This window comes from Somniosus microcephalus, unplaced genomic scaffold (genome assembly GCF_052327205.1).
Source record: "Somniosus microcephalus isolate GS21.2 unplaced genomic scaffold, FLI_Smic_1.0 scaffold33, whole genome shotgun sequence".
Classification (NCBI taxonomy): domain Eukaryota; kingdom Metazoa; phylum Chordata; class Chondrichthyes; order Squaliformes; family Somniosidae; genus Somniosus; species Somniosus microcephalus.
Genome location: NW_028225220.1, coordinates 1 through 19,406, shown reverse-complemented (window position 1 = coordinate 19,406; position 19,406 = coordinate 1). Strand labels below are relative to the sequence as shown.

General features: G+C 46.1%; 1 protein-coding gene across 1 annotated transcript in view; it reads right to left on the bottom strand.

Moving 5' to 3' along the window:
- Positions 1-17,819, bottom strand: part of LOC147083869 (scavenger receptor cysteine-rich domain-containing protein DMBT1-like) — a gene marked incomplete at its 5' end in the record, with an annotated part of 32,360 nt that extends 14,541 nt beyond the window's left edge. Inside the window, 4 exons of the mRNA XM_085980085.1 lie at positions 11,299-11,613; positions 13,229-13,543; positions 14,709-15,023; positions 17,505-17,819. Coding sequence (XP_085836211.1) covers positions 11,299-11,613; positions 13,229-13,543; positions 14,709-15,023; positions 17,505-17,819 — 1,260 coding nt within the window. The remainder of the gene's footprint in view (positions 1-11,298; positions 11,614-13,228; positions 13,544-14,708; positions 15,024-17,504) is intronic.
- Between the last annotated feature and the right edge of the window lie 1,587 nt (positions 17,820-19,406).

The window sequence follows — 19,406 nt, the reverse complement described above, 5'->3', positions numbered from 1 at the left end:
AGAATCGGGCTGTGTGGGGTTGGGGGTCTATGAGGTTGGAGGCCATTGAGGGAAGATGCGGTCGGCAACCGTCTTTCAAATGATGGCTTGATGTTCGGTGGTGGGGTCTTGGTCCACGGGGAGGTACGAGGTGGCTTCAGAGACTGGGCGTTCAGACTCTACAAGTTAGAGGTCGGTTCGCCAATCAACAGCAGCGCCACCCTTGCCAGCAGGTTTAATGACAATATTAGGATTAGGTACGAGAGAATGGATTGCTGCAATGTCAGAGGGAGGTAGATTAGAGTGAGTGAGTGGAGCAGAGAAACTGAGACGGCCGATGTCACGTTGGCAGTTCCCAATGAAAGGAACTAGAGACGGTAGGAGGCCAGAGCAACGGGTATAGGGGGAACGAGAATTCTGAAAATGGTAGGAAGCATTCTCTGTGCGGGGGCAGATTCTGGCCAGATAAGTGGGCACGGAGGTGATGGTGATGGAAGATTAGTGCAGCATTGTGCCGATCTCGAAATTCACTGAGTTAGGGGCGTATGGGATGCTGATCATATGGGGTCAGACCGGATAGTAAAAACACAGCAATTGCTGAAATTGGAAGTTCGATGTCAGCTCAAGGAACAGCTCCTCGTCTATTGATTAGACACATTACAGCCTTCCGGATTCAAAATTGAGTTGAACAATTTCAGATCATAACTTTGCTGTATTTCTTTCAGATGGCAGCCATTGCTGATGATTCTGCTGTTCCCATTTACACCTCCACTAGACCCAACTTTAGTTTCGTTACTTGTCCCATTACCATTTCCTTTTGCTTGGCACTATCACCAGTTTTGTCATTTATTCTCCCCTGACTTTGCGTATGTTCTTTGCTCCACTCCCAGCTTTCCCACTACTGTACTTGCTTAAAAACCTGTTACATATTTTTCCAGTTCTGGTGAAAAACCATCGATCTGAAACGTTAACTCTGTCAGTGTCACCAAAGATGCTGCCTGACCTGCATAATATTTCCAGTATTTTCTGTTTTTATTTCAGATTTCCAGCAACTACAGTGTTTTGCTTTTATATGTAATAAAGAATAGTCAACACGGATTTTAAGAGAAAGTCATGCTTTACCAACGTTATTGAATTAAAGAAGAAGTTACAGACAATACAGACAAGGGTAATGTGGTGGGTGCAATATACATGGATTTGAAAAAGGTCTTCGATAAGTTAGCACGTCATAGAAACAGGACTGACGTCAGGCGATGTGGAGTCAGAGGACAAGTAGCAGAATAGATAGCTCGCTGGCTACAAAACAGAAAACAGATAGTTGGGGTTAAAGGTATTTATCAGACTGGTGGAAGCTCAGAACTGGTGTTCCCCAAGGATCGGTGCAGGGACTGCTACTGTTCATCATTTGCATAAACGATTTGTACTTGGGATTTGGAAGTACAATTTTAAATAAATGGAGTACACCAATCTGGGGGCTATAGTTAATACCGAGGAAGATTGCAACAAAATATTAGAAGATATTAATAAACTTGCAGAATGGGTGTGTAAATGGTAAATTAATTTTTTTATCGGTAAGTGTTAGGTGGTGCATTTTCATAAGCAGCATAAGGAGGCCACAAAATCTTTGGAAAATAAACGCTTAATTGAGATAGAGGAACAAAAGATACACTTAAACTAATAATTAAAACTAGCAATGGAAGTTAACAAGGGCATAAGAACGCAAACAAAGCAAGGAGGTTCAATTCAAGTGGAATTTAATTGAAAAGCAAGGACATTACTTTAAACGATAGCAAAATACTGCAGATGCCGGAAATCCGAAATAACAACAGAAAATGCTGGAAAAACTCAGCAGGCCAGGCAACATCCATGGAGAGAGAAATAGACTCAACGTTTCAGGTCGAAACCCTTTGTCAAGACTGAAAAAGCACACGGAATGAAACAGATTAAAAGGCCAGGCTGGGAAAGAACAAAAGAGAAGTGAAGAGACATTAAGCGGTATTCAAAACGAGACGAGATGGTGGTAGGAATAGTGGAGACAATAAACGGCACTGGATTAGATGTGAAATGCGCTGGCAGAATGGGAGGCAGCTGCCATGTGGGAGAGAAAAAAAGGGGGAGGGCCAAAACAAAGTTATGGATAAAAAATATAAGTAAAAATGTAATGGGGGCCGAGGTCTGAGTGGAATGGGGCAGTGAATTAAAAGGACTGGTGACCGGAAGCTCGGGGTCATCCTTACGGACTCAATGGAGGTGTTCTGCAAAGCAGTCACCCAATCCACGTTTGGTCTCCCCAACGTAGAGGAGACCACATCGTGAGCAGCGAATACATTATACTAGTTTGCAAGAAGTACAAGTAAATCGCTGTTTCACCTGGAAGGCGTGTTTGGGGCCCTGGCCAGTGGGAAGGGGGGGAGGTATAAGGGCAGGTGTTGCATCTCCTGTGCTTGCACGGGACGGTTCCGGGCAAAGTGGAAGGGGAGCTGGGGGTGATAGAGGAGTGGACTAGGGTGTCTTGGAAGGAGTGGTCCCTACGGAATGCTGAAAGCAGAGGGGAGGGGAAGATGCGTTTGGTGGTGGGATCACGTTGGAGGTGGCGGAAATGGCAGAGGATGATCCATTGAATGTGAAGGCTGGTGGGGTGAAAGGTGAGGACAAGGGGAAACCTATCGTGGGTCCGGGAGGGAGGGGCAGGGATGAGGGCAGATGTGCGGGTGATAGAATGGACACGATCGAGGGCTGTGTCAACCATGGTAGAGGGGAATCCTTGGTTGAGGAAATAGGAAGACATGTCGGAAGCACTGGTGTGGAAGGTGGCATCGACGGAGCAGATGCAGGGGAGATGGAGAAACTGGGAGAGTGTATAGAGTCCTTACAGGAGTCGCAGTGGGAGGAAGTGTAGTCCACGTAGCTGTGGGAGTCAGTGGGCTTGTAGTGAATGTTGGTCAATAACCTATCCCCAGAGATGGAGATGGAGAAGTCGAGGAAGAAACATAGAAACATAGAAGATGGGAGCAGATGTAGGCCATTTGGCCCCTCGAGCCTGCTCCGCCATTCAATGAGATCATGGCTGATCATTAAACTCAGTACCCTGTCCCTGCCTTCCCCCAATATCCCTTAATCCCTTTAGCCTTAAGAAATATATCCAAAAGCTTCTTCAATATATTTAATGAATTGGCATCTACTGCCTTCTGTGGTAGAGAATTCCACAGGTTCACCACTCTCTGGGTGAAGAAATTCCTCCTCAGCTCTGTCCTAAATGGCTTCCCCCTTATCCTTAGACTATGACACCTGGTTCTGGACTCCCCCGCCATCGGGAACATCCTTCCAGCATCTAATCTGTCTAGTCCTGTTAGAATTTTATAAGTTTCAATGAGATCCCCTCTCATTCTTCTAAACTCCAGCGAGTATAAGCCCAATCGGCCCAAGCTCTCCTCATACGTCATTCCTGCCACCCCAGGTATCAGTCTGGTGAATCTTCACTGCGCTCCCTCCATGGCAAGAACATCCTTCATCAGATAAGGCGACCAAAACTGCACACAATACTCAAGGTGTGGGCTCACCAAGGCCCTGTACAACTGCAGCAATACATCCTTGTTCCTGTACTCAAACCCTCTCGCTACAAAGGCCAACATACCATTTGCCTTCTTAACCGCCTCCTACACCTGCATACTTACCTTCAGCGACTGGTGCAAAAGGACGCCCAGCTCTCGTTGCACTGCCACTTCTCCCAATCTATTGCCGTTCAGGTATTAATCTGCCTTCCTGTTTTGGCCACCAAAGTGGATAACCTCGCATGTATCCACATTATACTGCATCTACCATGCATCTGCCCAATCACCAAACCTGTCCAAATCATACTGGAGTTTCTCGGCACCCTCCTCACAGCACACACACCCACCCAGCTTTGTGTCGTCTGCAAACTTGGAGATATTACATCTAGTTTCCTCGTCTAGATCATTAATATATATTGTGAATAGCTGGGGTCCTAGGACTGATCCCTGCAGTACCGCAGTAGTCACAGCCTGCCACTCAGAAAAAAACCCGTTTATTTCAACTCTTTGCTTCCTGTCTGCCAACCAGTCATCTATCCACGTCAGTACCTTGCCCCCAATCCCATGTGCCTTAAGATTACACGCTAATCTCGTATGCGGGACCTTATCAAAAGCCTTCTGAAAGTCCAAATACACCACATCCACTGGTTCTCCCTCATCTGTTCTACCAGTTACATCCTCATAAAATTCCAGTAGATCAGTCAAGCACGATTTACCTTTTGTAAATCCATGTTGACTTTGCCCGATCTTGTCACTGTTTTCCAAGTGCTCTACTATAATATTTTTTAGAATGGACTCTAGCATTTTCCCTACTACTGATGTCAGGCTTACTGGTCTATAATTCCACGTTTTCTCTCTACCACCTTTTTTGAACAGTGGGGGAACATTAGCTACCCTCCAATCCATGGGAACTGTTGCAGAGTCTATAGAATTTTGGAAGATGACCAGCATTGCATCTACTATTTCGAGGGTCACTTCCTTAAGCACCCTAGGATGTAGATGATGAGGCCCTCGGGATTTATTGGCCTTCAATCGCGTCAATTTCCCTAACACCATTTCCCTACAAATACTGATTTCATTCAGTTCCTCCCTCTCATTAGAACCTATGTTCGCCGACATCTCTTGGAGATTATTATTGTCCTCCTTTCTGAAAACAGAACCAATGTATGTATTTAATTGATCTGCCATTTCTGTGATCCCCATTAAAAATTCCCCTGATTCTGACTGCAAGGGACCTATGTTTGACTTCACCAATCTTTTTCTCTTCACATGTCTATAAAAGCTTTTACAGTCAGTTTTTATGTTCACTGAAGCTTACTCTCATACTCTATTTCAACCTCTTGATTAATTCCTTTTTCCTCCTTTGCTGAATCCAAAACTGCTCCCAGTCCTCAGGTTTACTGCTTTTTCTGGCCAATTTGTATGTTCTCTCTTGGGTTTTATGCTATCCTTAATTTCCCTTGTTATCCATGGTTGAGTCACCTTTTTTGTTTTATTGTTATGCCAAACAGGGATGAACAAATTCTGTAATTTATCTGTGCGATCTTTGAATGTTTGCCATTGCCTATCCACCCAATCGATCCTACCCAGCTCGCAACTCATATCACAGTAGTTTCATTTATTTAAATTCAGGACCCTAGTCTCTGAGTCAACTACTTCACTCTCCATCTTAATGAAGAATTCTATCACATTTTGATCGCTCCGCCCCTAGGGGCCTCGCGCAACAAGATTGCTAATTAATCCTTTCTCATGACATATGGAAATGTCATGGAAAAGGACAGGGATGGGCCGGAAATAAAGGTTCTAAATTGGGGGAAGGCCGATTTTAATAGGATAAGGCAGGATCTGGCCAAAAGGGACTGGGATCAGCTACTTGTGGGAAAATCTGCATCGGAGCAATGGCAGGCTTTCAGAAGGGAGATTGAGATCATACAATGGCAACATGTTCCCGTAAAGGTCAAGGGTGGTTCCAAAAACCACAGGGAACCTTGGATAGCTGGGGATATACGAGAATGGATTAGGAAATAAAGGAGTGCTTTTGGCAGATACAAAAGGCTAAAGACGGAGGAAGCCCTAGAGGAGTACAAAAAGTGCAGGGGGATACTTAAAAAAGAAATTAGGAGATCAAGGAGGGGCCATGAAATAACACTGGCGAGCAAAATAAAGGAAAATCCTAAGATGTTTTATAAGTATATTAAGGGCAAGAGGATAACTAGGGAAAAAATAGGGCCTATTAGGGACAAAAGTGGCAATCTGTGTGTGGAGCCGGAAGATGTAGGAGGGGTTCTAAATGAATTTTTTGCATCTGTTTTCACTATGGAGGAGGACGATGTAGACATAGAAATAGGGCGGGGGGACTGTGATATGCTCGAACATATTAACATCGAGAGGGAGGAGGTATTGGCGGTTTTAACAGGCCTAAAAATGGATAAATCCCCAGGCCCGGACGAAATGTATCCCAGGCTGCTGTGTGAGGCAAAGGAAGAGATTGCGAGGGCTCTAACACATATATTCAGGACCTCTCTGGCCACAGGGGATGTGCCAGAGGACTGGAGAACCGCTAATGTAGTACCATTATTCAAGAAGGAAAGTAGGGAAAAACTGGGGAACTACAGGCCTGTGAGCCTAACATCAGTGGTAGGAAAATTATTGGAAAAAATTCTGAGGGACAAAATTAGTCTCCACTTGGAGAGACAAGGATTAATCAGGGATAGTCAACATGGCTTTGTCAAGGGAAGATCATGTCTGACTAATTTGATTGAATTTTTTGAGGGGGTGACTAGGTGTGTGGATGAGGGTAATGCACTGGATGTGGTATACATGGATTTCAGTAAGGCCTTCGATAAAGTCCCGCACAGGAGACTGGTCAAGAAGGTAAGAGCCCATGGAAACCAGGGTGCCTTGGCACATTGGATACAAAACTGGCTTAGTGGCAGAAGGCAGAGGGTGATGGTCGAAGGTTGTTTTTGTGACTGGAAGCCTGTGGCCAGTGGGGTACCACAGGGATCGGTGCTGGGTCCCTTGCTGTTTGTGGTCTACATTAATGACTTGGATATGAATGTAAAAGGTATGATCAGTAAGTTCGCGGATAATACAAAAATTGGTAGGGTGGTAAATAGCGAGGAGGGTAGCCTCAGTCTGCAGGACGATATAGATGGGTTGGGCAGATGGGCGGAACAGTGGCAAATGGAATTTAACCCGGAAAAGTGCGAGGCGATGCACATTGGGGGGACTAACAAGGCAAGGGAATACACAATGAATGGTAAGACCCTAGGCAAGACGGAGGGGCAGAGGGATCTGGGTGTGCAAGTACACAGATCCCTGAAGGCGGCGGAACAGGTGGATAAGGTGGTAAAAAAGGCATATGGGATACTTGCCTTCATTAGCCGAGGCATAGAATATAAGAGCAAGGAGGTTACGATGGAGCTGTATAAAACACTGGTTAGGCCACAGCTGCAATACTGTGTGCAGTTCTGGTCGCCACACTACAGGAAGTATGTGATCGCTTTGGAGAGGGTGCAGAGGAGATTCACCAGGATGTTACCAGGGCTGGAGCGCTTCAGCTATGAAGAAAGACTGGGCAGATTGGGTTTGTTTTCCTTGAAGCAGATGAGGCTGAGCGGGGACATGATTGAGGTGTACAAAATTATGAGGGGCATAGATAGGATGGATACTGAGGAGCTTTTTCCCTAAGTAGAAGGGTCAATAACTAGGGGGCATAGATTCAAGGTAAAGGGTGGGAGGTTTAGAGGGGATTTGAGAAAGAACTTTTTCACCCAGAGGGTGGTTGGAGTCTGGAACTCACTGCCTGAAAGGGTTGCGGAGGCAGGAACCCTCACAACATTTAAGAAGCATTTGGATGAGCCCTTGAAATGCCATAACATACAAGGCTACGGACCAAATGTTGGAATATGGGATTAGATTAGACAGGGCTTGATGGCCGGCACGGACACGATGGGCCGAAGGGCCTCTATCCGTGCTGTATAACTCTATGACTCTATGACTCTATGACTCTACAGTACGCAGTCTAAGATGCCCTTGTCTCCAGTTGGTTCCTCGACATATTGGTCCAGGAAAGCATCCCGTATACGCTCCAGGAATTCCTCCTCCACAGCATTGTTACTTATTTCGTTAGCCCAATCTATGTGTAGATTAAAGTCACCCATGATAACTGCTGTGCCCTTATTGCACGCTTCTCTAATTTCCCATTTAATGCCATCCCCAATGTTCGCATTACTGTTTGGGGGTCTGTATACCGCTCCCACTAAAGTTTTCTGTTCCTTGGTATTTCTCAGTTCTACCCATACAGATTCCACATCATCAGAGCTAATATCCTTCCTTACAATTGTGTTAATCCCCTCTTTACCAGCAATGCTACCCCACCTCCTTTTCCCTTTCGCCTGTCTTTCCTGAATATTGAATACCACTGGATGTTGAGTTCCCAGTCTTGGACACCCTGGAGCCATGTTTCCGTAATCCCAATCATATCATATCCGTTTACCTCTATTTGCACAGCTAATTCATCCACATTATTATGAATGCTCCTCGCATTAAGACACAAAGCCTTCAGGCTTGTTTTTAACACTCTTAGACCTTTTAGAATTATTATTTACTGTTGCCATGTTTGATTTAAACCCTTGATTTCTCTGACTGCTACCTTTGCTTGTCTCCTTCCTGTCTTTTGCTTCTATCATTGATCCCCTTTCATCTGCCTCCCTGCTCAGGTTCCCAACCCCCTGCCATTTTAGTTTTAACCTTCTCCCAGAGCACTAGCAAACACTCCCCCTAGGACATTAGTCCCGGTCCTGCCCAGGTGCAAACCATCCAGTTTGTACTAGTCCCACCTCCCCGAGAACCGGTTCCAATGTCCCAGGAATTTGAATCCCTCCCCCTTGCACCATTCCTCTAGCCATGTATTCATCTATTTCTACTCTGACTAGCACGTGCCACTGGTAGCAATCCTAAGATTACTACCTTTGAGGCCCTATTTTTTAATTTACCTCCTAACTCCCTATGTTCAGCTTTTAGGACCTCATCCCGTTTTTTAGCTACCTCGTAGGTACCTATATGCACCATTACAACTGGCTGTTCACCCTCCCCTTCCAAAATGGGAAGGGAAGAGTCAGAGATGGACCATGTGAAGGTGAGGGAAGGGTGTAAATTGGAGGCAAAGTGAATGGAATTGTCTAGCTCAGGGCAAGAGCAGGAAACGGCACCGATACATTCATCAATGTACCGGAAGAAGAGGTGAGGAAGGTGACCTGAGTAGGACTGGAACAAAGCATGTTCCACATATCCCACGAAAATGCAGGCATAGCTAGGACCCATGCGGGTACCCATAGCAACACCTTTGATTTGGAGGAAATGAGTGGAGTCAAAAGAGAAGTTGTTCAATGTGAGAACAAGTTCAGCCTGTCAGAGGAGGGTGGTGGTGGATGGGGAATGGTCTGGACTCTGTTCAAGGAAGAAGTGGAGTGCCATCAGGCCATCTTGGTGGGGGATGGAGATGTAGAGGGATTGTACGTCCATGGTGAAAAGGAGGTGGTTGGGGCCAGGAAACTGGAAAATGTTAAAGTGGCGGAGAGCGTCAGAAGAGTTGTGGATGTAGGTGGGAAGAGACTGGACAAGTGGAGAAAAGATAGAGTCGAGATAGGAAGAGATAAGTTCCGTGGGGCAAGAACAGGCTGAAACAATGGGTCTAGCAGGGCAGTCGTGTTTCTAGGTCTTGGGAAGGAGGTAGAAGCGGGCTGTGCAGGGTTGGGGAACTATGAGGTTGGTGGCCGCTGGGGGAAGATTCCCAGAGTAGATGAGGTCAGTGACCGTCTTGGAAACGGTGGTTTGATGTTCGGTAGTGGGGTCATGGTCCAGGTGGAGGTGGGATGAGGTGTCAGAGAGTTGGTGTTCATGTTCCGCTGGGTAGAGGTCAGTTGGCCAAACAACAACAGCACCACCCTTGTCAGCAGGTTTAATGGCATGTCAGAGTTGGATCAGAGAATGGAGTGCTGCAAGTTCAGTGGGAGGTAGGTTGGAGTTAGTGAGGGCAGCAGTGAAATGGAGATGGCCAATGTCACGGCGGCAGTTCCTTTTTCCTCAACCGAGGATTCCCCTCTACCATGGTTGACATGGCCCTCGACCGTGTCCATTCTATCTCCCACACTTCTGCCCTCACCCCTGCCCCTCCCTCCCGGAGCCACGATAGGCTTCCCTTGTCCTCACCTTTTACCCCACCAGCCTCCACATTCAATGAATTAACCTCCGCCATTTCTGCCACCTCCAACGTGATCCCACCACCAAATGCATCTTCCCCTCCCCCCTCCTTTCAGCATTCCACAGGGAGAGCTCCCTCCGAGACACTCTAGTCCACTCCTCTATCATCCCCAGCACCCATTCCCCTTCGCCCGACACCTTTCTGTGCATGCGCAGGAGATGCAACACCTGCCCTTATACCTCCCCACTCCCCACTCTCCAGGGCCCCAAACAGCCCTTCCAGCTGAAGCAACGATTTACTTGTACTTCTTGCAAACTAGTATAATGTATTTGCTGATCACGATGTGGTCTCTTCTACATTGGGAAGACCAAACGCACATTCGGTGACCGCTTTTTGGAACACCTCCGTTCAGTACATAAGGGTGACCCCGAGCTTCCGGTCGCCTGTCATTTTAATTCACCGCCCCATTCCCACTCAGACCTCACTGTACTCGGGCACTTGCAATGTTCCACGGAAGCTCAGCATAAGCTCGAGGAACAGCACCGCATCTTCTGATTAGGCACTTTACAGCATTCCGGACTCAATATCGAGTTCAACAATTTCAGATCATAACCTCGGCCCCCATTACATTTAAACTTATATTTTATCCACATCTTTTGGTTTTGGCCCTTCCCCCCTAATCTAGAGCCGTCTTTTGTCTCCACTACTCCTATCACCATCTCGTTTCGTTTTCAATACCTCTCAATGTCTCTTCACTTCTCTTTTGTCCTTTCCCAGCCTGGCCTTTTAATGTGTTTCATTTCCTGTGCTTTTTCAGTCTTGACAAAGGGTTTCGACCTGAAACGTTGACTCTATTTCTCTCTCCATGGATGTTGCCTGGCCTGCTGAGTTTTTCCAGCATTTTCTGTTGTTATTTTTGAAATTACTTTAAAACATGTATGGAAACTTGGTTTAGAACCCACTTAGAGTAATGTATAGTATACTGGTCTAAAAAAGGATATACAAGCACTGGAGAAAGAGCAAAAAATGAGTTGTAAAAATGATACCAGAACGCAAAATTTAGAACTATCAAATAAGTCTGCATAGGCTGCGGCTCTTTCCTCTAGAAAAGAGAAGGCTGAAGGGTGTCCTCAAAGAGGTCTTTAAAATTATGAAGGGAATAGGTAGGTGGACATAGAGAAGATGTTTCCAATTGTGGGGAGTCCAGAACAAGGTTACCTGTATATAAAATAGCCGCTTGTCCAACAGGGAATTCAGGAGAAACCTCTTTACCCAGAGAGTGGTTAGAATGTGGAACTTGCTATCAGATAGAGTAGTTGAGGCGAATAGCGTAGATGCCTTTAGTTGAAGCTAGATATGTACATGAGGGAAACTGAACAGAAGGATATGGAGATAGAGTTAGATGAAGTACGGAGTGAGTAGGCACGTGCGGAGCAAAAATATCGCACAGACCATTTGGGTCAAATGGCCGGTTTCTGTGCTGTAGATTCTATGTAAAATCTCCCGAGTAAAGCCTCGCATATAACCCTGCAGAAATGAGCAGATAGAAAGCTCCCTTACCTGAACACACCACCCTCGCATTTTCTTTATGAGTACAGTCGTGTTTACCCCACGGTGCTGAGGGACATTCCCAGAGAAACGATTCGTTTCCCGAACAGTTCAGTTCATCCAACCAAACTGGGCCTGAGCCTGGTCCACAAGCAGTAGGAAGTTCCACATCCACCGCATTCCCGCAACCCAGCTGTTTGCAAACCACGTCAGCGTCGGCCAGGTCCCAGGAATCATCACAAACTGAGCCCCAGGTCCCACTGTAATAAACCTCCACTCGCCCAGCACATGGGCTTCCACCGTCGGACAACCTTAACTGCACGTGTCCTGTTAGAGAACAATACAGGAGGATTATACTTCAAATATACATTTATCTCATCACTCAATCCAAACATTGCTGCTTCTCCAGCTAAAGAAAATGGTGCTTTTAATGTGTCTGTGACAGGTACATGATATTATATCCCGCAACATCTGTCTGCACTTACATATTACATACAATTATACAGAATGTACAGCACAGAGTCAGGCCATTCGACCCAAGGGGTCCAACCCGGTATTCATGCTCCACACTAGCCTCCTCCCACCCCACTTCCCCTAATCCTTTCAGGATAACATTCTATTCATTTCTCCATCGTTCGATTTATTGCCTCCAGTTCTCCTGTTTGGTTTGGAATGCTGTGCACATAGATGTACAGCCAAATTAAGTTGTTTTTATTAATTGTGCCACTCACTTTATTTTTAACAATCAATTTATAATTCTGTTCTATAAGTGTATCTGTTCCCTAACCGTTAATCTTACCCGTATTGGTTACCTTGGTCTGACATTCACTCAGACCTCCTCTTTCTTTTATCTTCAGGCTTATGTTAATTTCACCAGATTCCTCCCCCCGTAATACTAGCTTATAGACTTATCCACAGCTTTATTTATCACTTCCGCTGCACACTGCATACTGCAGAATGCAACGTACGTACAGCATAATGGAACTTACACCATTTCAGGCCCAGAATGTCTGTCTACATTCATATGCTGTGTAATAACACTTAGACCAGTCCATGCCAAAACATCCTTCCATACTTATACACAACATAATGGAACTTAGACCAGTGAATCTCCAGCACATCTGTCTGCACGTTTATGCTGCACAATGGAACTGACTTGCAAACTCGGCCGCATTTGACCGCCGAGCTGATCTTCCAATCCCACGTGCTCTCCGTCACAAAGACCGCCGACTTCCACCTCTGTATCATCACTCACCTCCGTCCCTGCCTCGGCCCATCTGCTGCTGAAACGCCGTCCTCCCATCCTGCACCCTCCATAACCTTCAGCTCACCCGAAAACTCCTGATATCCTGACCCGCACCAGGTCACACTCACCATCATCCTTGTGCTCACTGCTTTGGATTGGCTTCCTGTCCGCCAAAGCCTCCAGTTTTAAATTACCATCCTCAGGTTCAAATATCTTCATGCACTCGACCCCCTCTATCACTATAACCACCTCCAGCCCGAATCATTTCGGGAACTCTACTGTTCTCCAAATGTGGCCTCTTGTGCATCATTCACTTCCTCCCTCCACAATTGGCGGCCGTGAATTTCTCCGTCTCGGTCCCAAGATCAGGAATTCCCTCCCTAAACCTTCCGCCTCTCCTGGTTTAAGACCAGCTCTTGAAACTACCCAAATGGCCAGGCTTTTAGTCGCCTGTTCTAATACCTTCATCTCTCTTCCTGTGAAGCACCTTACGAAGGTTGTCTTTCGTTTAAGGCGCTATATAAATGCAAGTTCTCGTTTTTTTCCAGTTCAGCCCGTATCCTCTCGCTTTTCGCTCACCCCCTGAGTTAAATAACCGATGTAGAGACACCGAGGAACAAGTGACCAATTTACCACTTTTCTCAGCAGATTAGATATTCCCCTTGATGGTTCTGTAAAATTGAACCATTTGTTCACCTGAACACAGGACCCCTACGCCGATGCTGTCATTGAGAGATGGATTCAATGTGAATGAGCTGCAGTTCCGGAGCCGAGACTCGTTTCCTTCACACTGGACATCATTCACCCACACGGGCCCTTCACTCTCTCCGTACTTTGAAGAGTTATAAGCGGCTATCGCAGAGCCGCAGCCCAGCTGTCTGCAGACCACGTTGGCATCATTTAGGTCCCAGAGGTTGTCCCGCACTCTCCCCCAGCTGCCGTTGTAGTAAATCTCCACTCGCCCGTCACAGCGGCTTCCCCCATTAGTCAGTCTCGGCGGCCAACCTTCATCTACAAACAGAAACACATTGCGAGCAACGGTTAAACTGAGCCAAAATATCCCATAATTTACTAACTCTCACCCGGACAGTTATTGTTAATTTTAATGATTATATTTCTGTAATAATTACCCACAACGCTTGTAGGGTGATCCTCTCCGCCATTACCTTTTCTCAGTGAATTGATTTTAGAGAGATGCCGAGCAGCTTCCGGAGGCTAATCTGGGGAAAGGGGCTAAAAACTAACTGAGGGCGGGCGGCCCAGGCTGGCTATTGATATGAGCTCTGATCAAAGGCAGGAGCACGGGCACAAAATAGCTTCTGGCTGCTCACAGTTCAGCTGATGTGGAGAGAAACAAACAGAAGTGTAATTGATGGAGCGCTTCCCAGGACGGCCCAAAGCTCTTCACAGCCACTGAAGTACTTCTGATTTGTTGTCACTGCGACAGCAGCAGGACAGGCCGGAGGGGCTGAAGGGCCTCCTCCTGTCCACATGTTGCGATGTTTTAAGTGTGAAACGCGAGAGCTGATTTGCGCTCAGTCAGTTCCCACAAACAGCAATGAGATAACGGACCAGATAATCTGTTATAAGCTGGGGCTGGTTGATGGATAAATGTGTTCCAGGACACCGTGACAACTGTGATGTGCGGAAAGTTCGTGAAATAATCAGAGATACAGAGCAGTTTATGGATATTAAAACTCATCTCGCACTATTTATCTGGCAAGAAATTAACAGAATGTTCTGTTAAAATACAGCTGATGTGTGCGGAGAATTCTATGTTGATTCATATTTGAACCGGTAACATTGATAACGGTTCCAATACTGGTGCAGTGTTTCCGTGCTATAGCAGTGGTCCCGGGGGCTTTTTGCCGTTTCAATAGCTGTTGGTGGCGACCGCTGGGTGTTACTTTGTATTTACAAAGATTTACACCGTAACACGAGATATGTATTTATTAAACGTGCACTGGATTGAAAGCCTTTGATTCATTGCTAATATACTTCAGTCCAATCGACCGACACACACACCTCAGACTCGCTTAGTGTCAGAGGAAGAAGGTGATCTTGATCAGTAAAACGGGTGAATCAGTGACTTACAGAAATAGTGCCACTGGTGTGAGACTCTGCTCGACAGGAGAACAGTTGGTGTATTTCAGTTCAATACACTGAGTGGACTCACCCGAGCAGATGACACTGGTGTCATTTCCATGTGAGCAGCGAAACTGATCCCAGGATGAAACCGGACAATCCCACAATCGGGACTCGTTCCCCCGGCACCTGTAGTTCTCCTTCCACACTGGGCCGGTTCCCTCCCCAAAGTGAGCTGCTCCCGGGGTTGCGGTGACTGCCCCGCACTGAAGGTGCTCACAGACCACGCTGGCATCTTCTAAACTGAAATAAACATCACACAGAGTCCCCCACTGGTCTCCGTGTAGCACTTCCACCCGGCCGGAGCACCTGTTCTCCCCACCAACCAATCGGGGTCCATGGTTCCCTGTTTTGGAAACAAATACAGATTCAAATAGAATGTAAATCACCTTTAGTATATATAAGGGGCAAAATAGAAAATGGGGGAAGCTTATCCACCACTATCGCACGTCCGTAATTTATCAAATAGTTATTTCTTTGTAGCAATCAAAGTTACTGCAAGACCCCAAGAAGTTGTGTGATAACTCAAAGTTGACAGCTCTTCCTGAAAAACTAATGGATTGTTGGCCGTTATCTCAATGGGCTTGGAATATAAAAGTGAGGAAGTGATGTTTCAGTTGTACCGAGTCTTGGTCAGACCCAAACTGGGGCACTGCTCTCAGTTTTGGGCACCGCATTTCAGAAAAGATATCTTGGCCTTGGAGGTGATGCAGCGCAGATTCAGCAGAATGACAACAGTGCTTAAAGTGATGGAGGGACTGGGTGTTTAAGGTGGTGGATGGGCAGGCAATCAAGTGGACGGCTTTCATCTGGATAGTGTCGAAATTCTTGAGTATTGTTGCAGCTGCACCCAACTAGAGAGGATTCTATCAACTCCTGACCTGAGCCTTGCCGGTGGTGAAGAGGCATTGGGGAGTCAGAAGGCGGCCACTCGCTGCACAATACCCAGCATCTGACCTGCTGTATTAGACACGGCATTTATGTGGCTGGTCATGTAGGGTTTCTAGTAAATGGCCACACAGAAAATATTAATGGTGGGGGATCGGCGATGGTAAAGCCAATTAATATCAAGAGGAGGTGGTCAGAGTATGTCATGTTGGAGATGGTCATTGCCTGACCCTTGTGTGGCACGAATGTTACTTGCGAACTATCAGCCCAAGTCTGGATGATGTCCACGTCTTGGTGCAAGTGGCCATGGCTTGCTTCATTATCTAAGGAATTGCGAATGGAGCTGAACACTCTGCAATCATCAGCAAACAGCACCACTTCTGACGTTATGTTGGAGGGAAGGCAACTTATGAAGCAGCTGACGATAGTTGGGTCAAAGACTGAAATTGCGAAGAAACTTTTCACATAAAGGGTAGTGGAAATCTGGAATTTCTCCACCTGCTCCCCAAAGGAAAGCCTTTGCATGCTGAGTTCAATCGAAATGTTCAACACTGTGATAGATTTTTGTTTGTTAAGGGTAGCAAGGAATATGGCTCAAAGGCAGATAAATAGAGTTGAGATACATATCAGTCATGATCTAATAGAATGACCGAACAGGCTAGAGGTACGGAATCTCCTATTTCTGATCATATGGATTTGTTTCCCATCATATCAGCTGTGGGGAGTAAAGAGAATTGATTCTATAATATAACTGCCCAATCTTCTCCCTCTGGCCTGATTGTACTGACCAGTGCGGGAGTACAGCCGCCCCCTGATACCCCGCTGTTCAGTAAGTGTGACTCTGGACAGGGTGGGTCGAAATGCTATTGCCATGTGGTACAATTAATAGGGCCTGGTGTTCACATCAAAGTATCTAATTAGGTCAATGCGCGTTTATGAAGTCAATGTCCGACTTTGGGGGACAATGGTCAATTATCTAGGTCAGTGAACAGTTAATGAGATAAGTGATCAGTGTCTTGTTACTACGATTGATGCTAATTAAAGTGACTGCAACACTGAGAAGTTCAGTGCGGGTCTCCTAAGTCAGTGTACCGGTAAAGTTGACGGTGCACGGCTGGTGACATCATTGCGCTGTTAATCAAGTGAATGTTGGGCTAATGACCGCAGTGCAGGCACCATCACACAGGAGCATCAGCAATGGAAATGGTGCCCGGGGTTTAGGACAGTGTCGGTTTAATGACGTCAGCGGATGGTTAAGGAGCGCAGTGAAGGGACCAGAAAGTCCGTGTTTGGGCAACGAGGACAATCGACCGCCCATAACATCAGTGCACGACAAATCAAGTCAGAATCAAGGGATGGTTAACAAAAAAGGAACCAAACTAATGACGTCAATGCACAGTTCATCAAGTCAGCTTATTTTTAGCAAGGGTTCTGAGTTGTTACTTAAGTTAACCTGTAGTTAATAAAGTCTGTAATTTGTTAATGAGTCAAAGTACATTGAACGATGTTCTCGGTCAATGATGTCAGCGTGTGATTAATGATGATAACCCGTAGTGAATGAGGCGGTGTCCTATTAATGAACCTACCGTGATGGTCTATGAGGTGTGCACAAGTTTAATGAGACAGTGCGCGACTAGCGAGTTGTTAGACACCGATTGTGACATCAACTGTCTAAGAGAAAAATACGTTCAGTGCAGGCGGTAAATAAACTAGCAACAAATCTGCTTACTTCAGAAGAAACCTTTAAGTTTAGAAACTTTCTATTGACAAATTATTGCGGATATTTTGACGTGTTCGGCCAGACCTATAACAATAATAGTAAACTGTAAGGACTAGTTTATATATGATATTGTTAGAGAGAAACACAGGAATGTCACCTTCCTCAGTTTTCCCAATATTAAGGAGGAAGTTGTCTGTTGTTCAGTAAGTCTGTACTCACCGGAGCAGATCACACTGGCATCGTTCCTGTGGGTGCACTGGTGGTGATTTACTGGAGAAAGAGGGCAGCCAACCAGACTTGTCTCGCTGCCTGTACATTCAAAGACATCACTCCGTAGAAGTCCAGTGCCCTCTCCAAAATAAGCCCCTCTTGGCACGGACACCGCGGCTCCACACTGAAGCTGAGCACAGGCCACATTGGCGTCATTCAAATCCCAGTGAAGGTCGCACACTGTTCCCCAGGTTTCACCGTACTGGACCTCCAGTCTGCCGGAGCATGGGGAGTCTCCGGATACTAGTCTAGGAAATCTGTGATCTGAATAATCATAATAATCACAATACTCACGATATTCACCATAAAATATTTGCAAATGAGTACACATCTGATTAATGACAGGTCTGACACTATTGGTTCTCAGATTGGTTCCATTCTGGTCCAATACCGATGATGCTGTTTTTCCTCTAACGCTATTGGTTATAATGTGACTGTCTGGCTTTTTATAATATTGCTTTAGTTGTTGGTACCTTACCCAGTGGCCGTCACTCTGATGTTACAAACACGCACTGTATCAGCAGAGAGAACGCGGCAAAGTATCGATAGAGAGAGAAGAGTAAATCGAAGTCAAGCAATCTCTGTCCTCCCTGCACCCACTTTGGGTTGGCTCCACTGCCGGCCGCATCCATGTTCTCCTCCAGAAAGTAGAGGCCGAGATGGGCCGGCAGAGGGCGCCCTCGCTTTCACCCTGTAACTGAAGGACACCGAGGGGAGAATTTCCCGACCACCCCGTCTCCCTCCAGGAACACCCTGCCTTTACACAACACACGATGCATCCGTTTGATGATGACGGTTGGAGCCGGTACAGCTCATTAACCCAGAATGACCCTAAAGACGGCTTTTCGCATCTGCCTTGTCAATGATTCTATTTTCCTCAATCAATCTACACCAGATTCCAGACCAATCCTCCATCGCTCTCTGTGAGAAGAATATCCGGACACCAGTCCTAAGTCTGTCTTTCTCTCCCTTCAGTATTTCACACCTTGTTGTATTGACATGTTCAAATTAAAGTTTTTTTTATCTGATTCACGATTTCGCCCCATTTACTGCCTCCAGCAGATCACATCCCGCTACAAGGCCCATTATTCAGCACAGCGGTTTGTAGAGATCTGACTCCAGTTTTGGCTCTACACCACTTCCAGGGTTTAATTGTCCCCGTGTACCTCGTTACCGGAACTATACACGGTGCACAAGGCGAGGCCTGGTCAGAGCACTGTCTAGTTTAACTCTGAGCTCTTGTGCCTCGTGACCGGATGTATACACACAGCACAAGGCGTGACTGGATGGAGCTCTGTTCCGTGAAATCCAGACACCCTGATTTGCCCTGCACTCTTTTGCTTACATAGTTGAGCATTCGGTTTGTTTGCTGATTGCTGTTGTTCGCTGATTGGACATTTGAGGATCAAGGCCAAGAACTACGCTCGATCAAAAACAGATAGAGTCGTGAATTTCTAAATGCTGAAAAGGTAGAAACATTGAAGGCCCAAAGAAATTGAGGGGTACATGTACGCAGATCACTAAACTGCAGTGGTCAGTTACAAAAACATAATAAAAAATGCTAATGGAATGTTAGCCTTTATATCTAGAGGGCTAAAATGTAAACGGGAGGAGGTTTTCCTACAGCTATACAGCGCCCTGGTTAGACCACATCTGGAGAGCTGGGTCCAGTTGTGGGCACCGCACAACAGAACGAAGATATTGGCCTTGGAAGGAGTGCAGCGCAAATTCACCAGAACACTGCCAGTGCTCCAAGGGTTAAATTATGAGGAGGGATGACATGAACTAGGCTTGTATTAACTGAAGTTTAGAAGGTTAAGGGGAAATTTAAATGGTGTTTATAGAATTTTG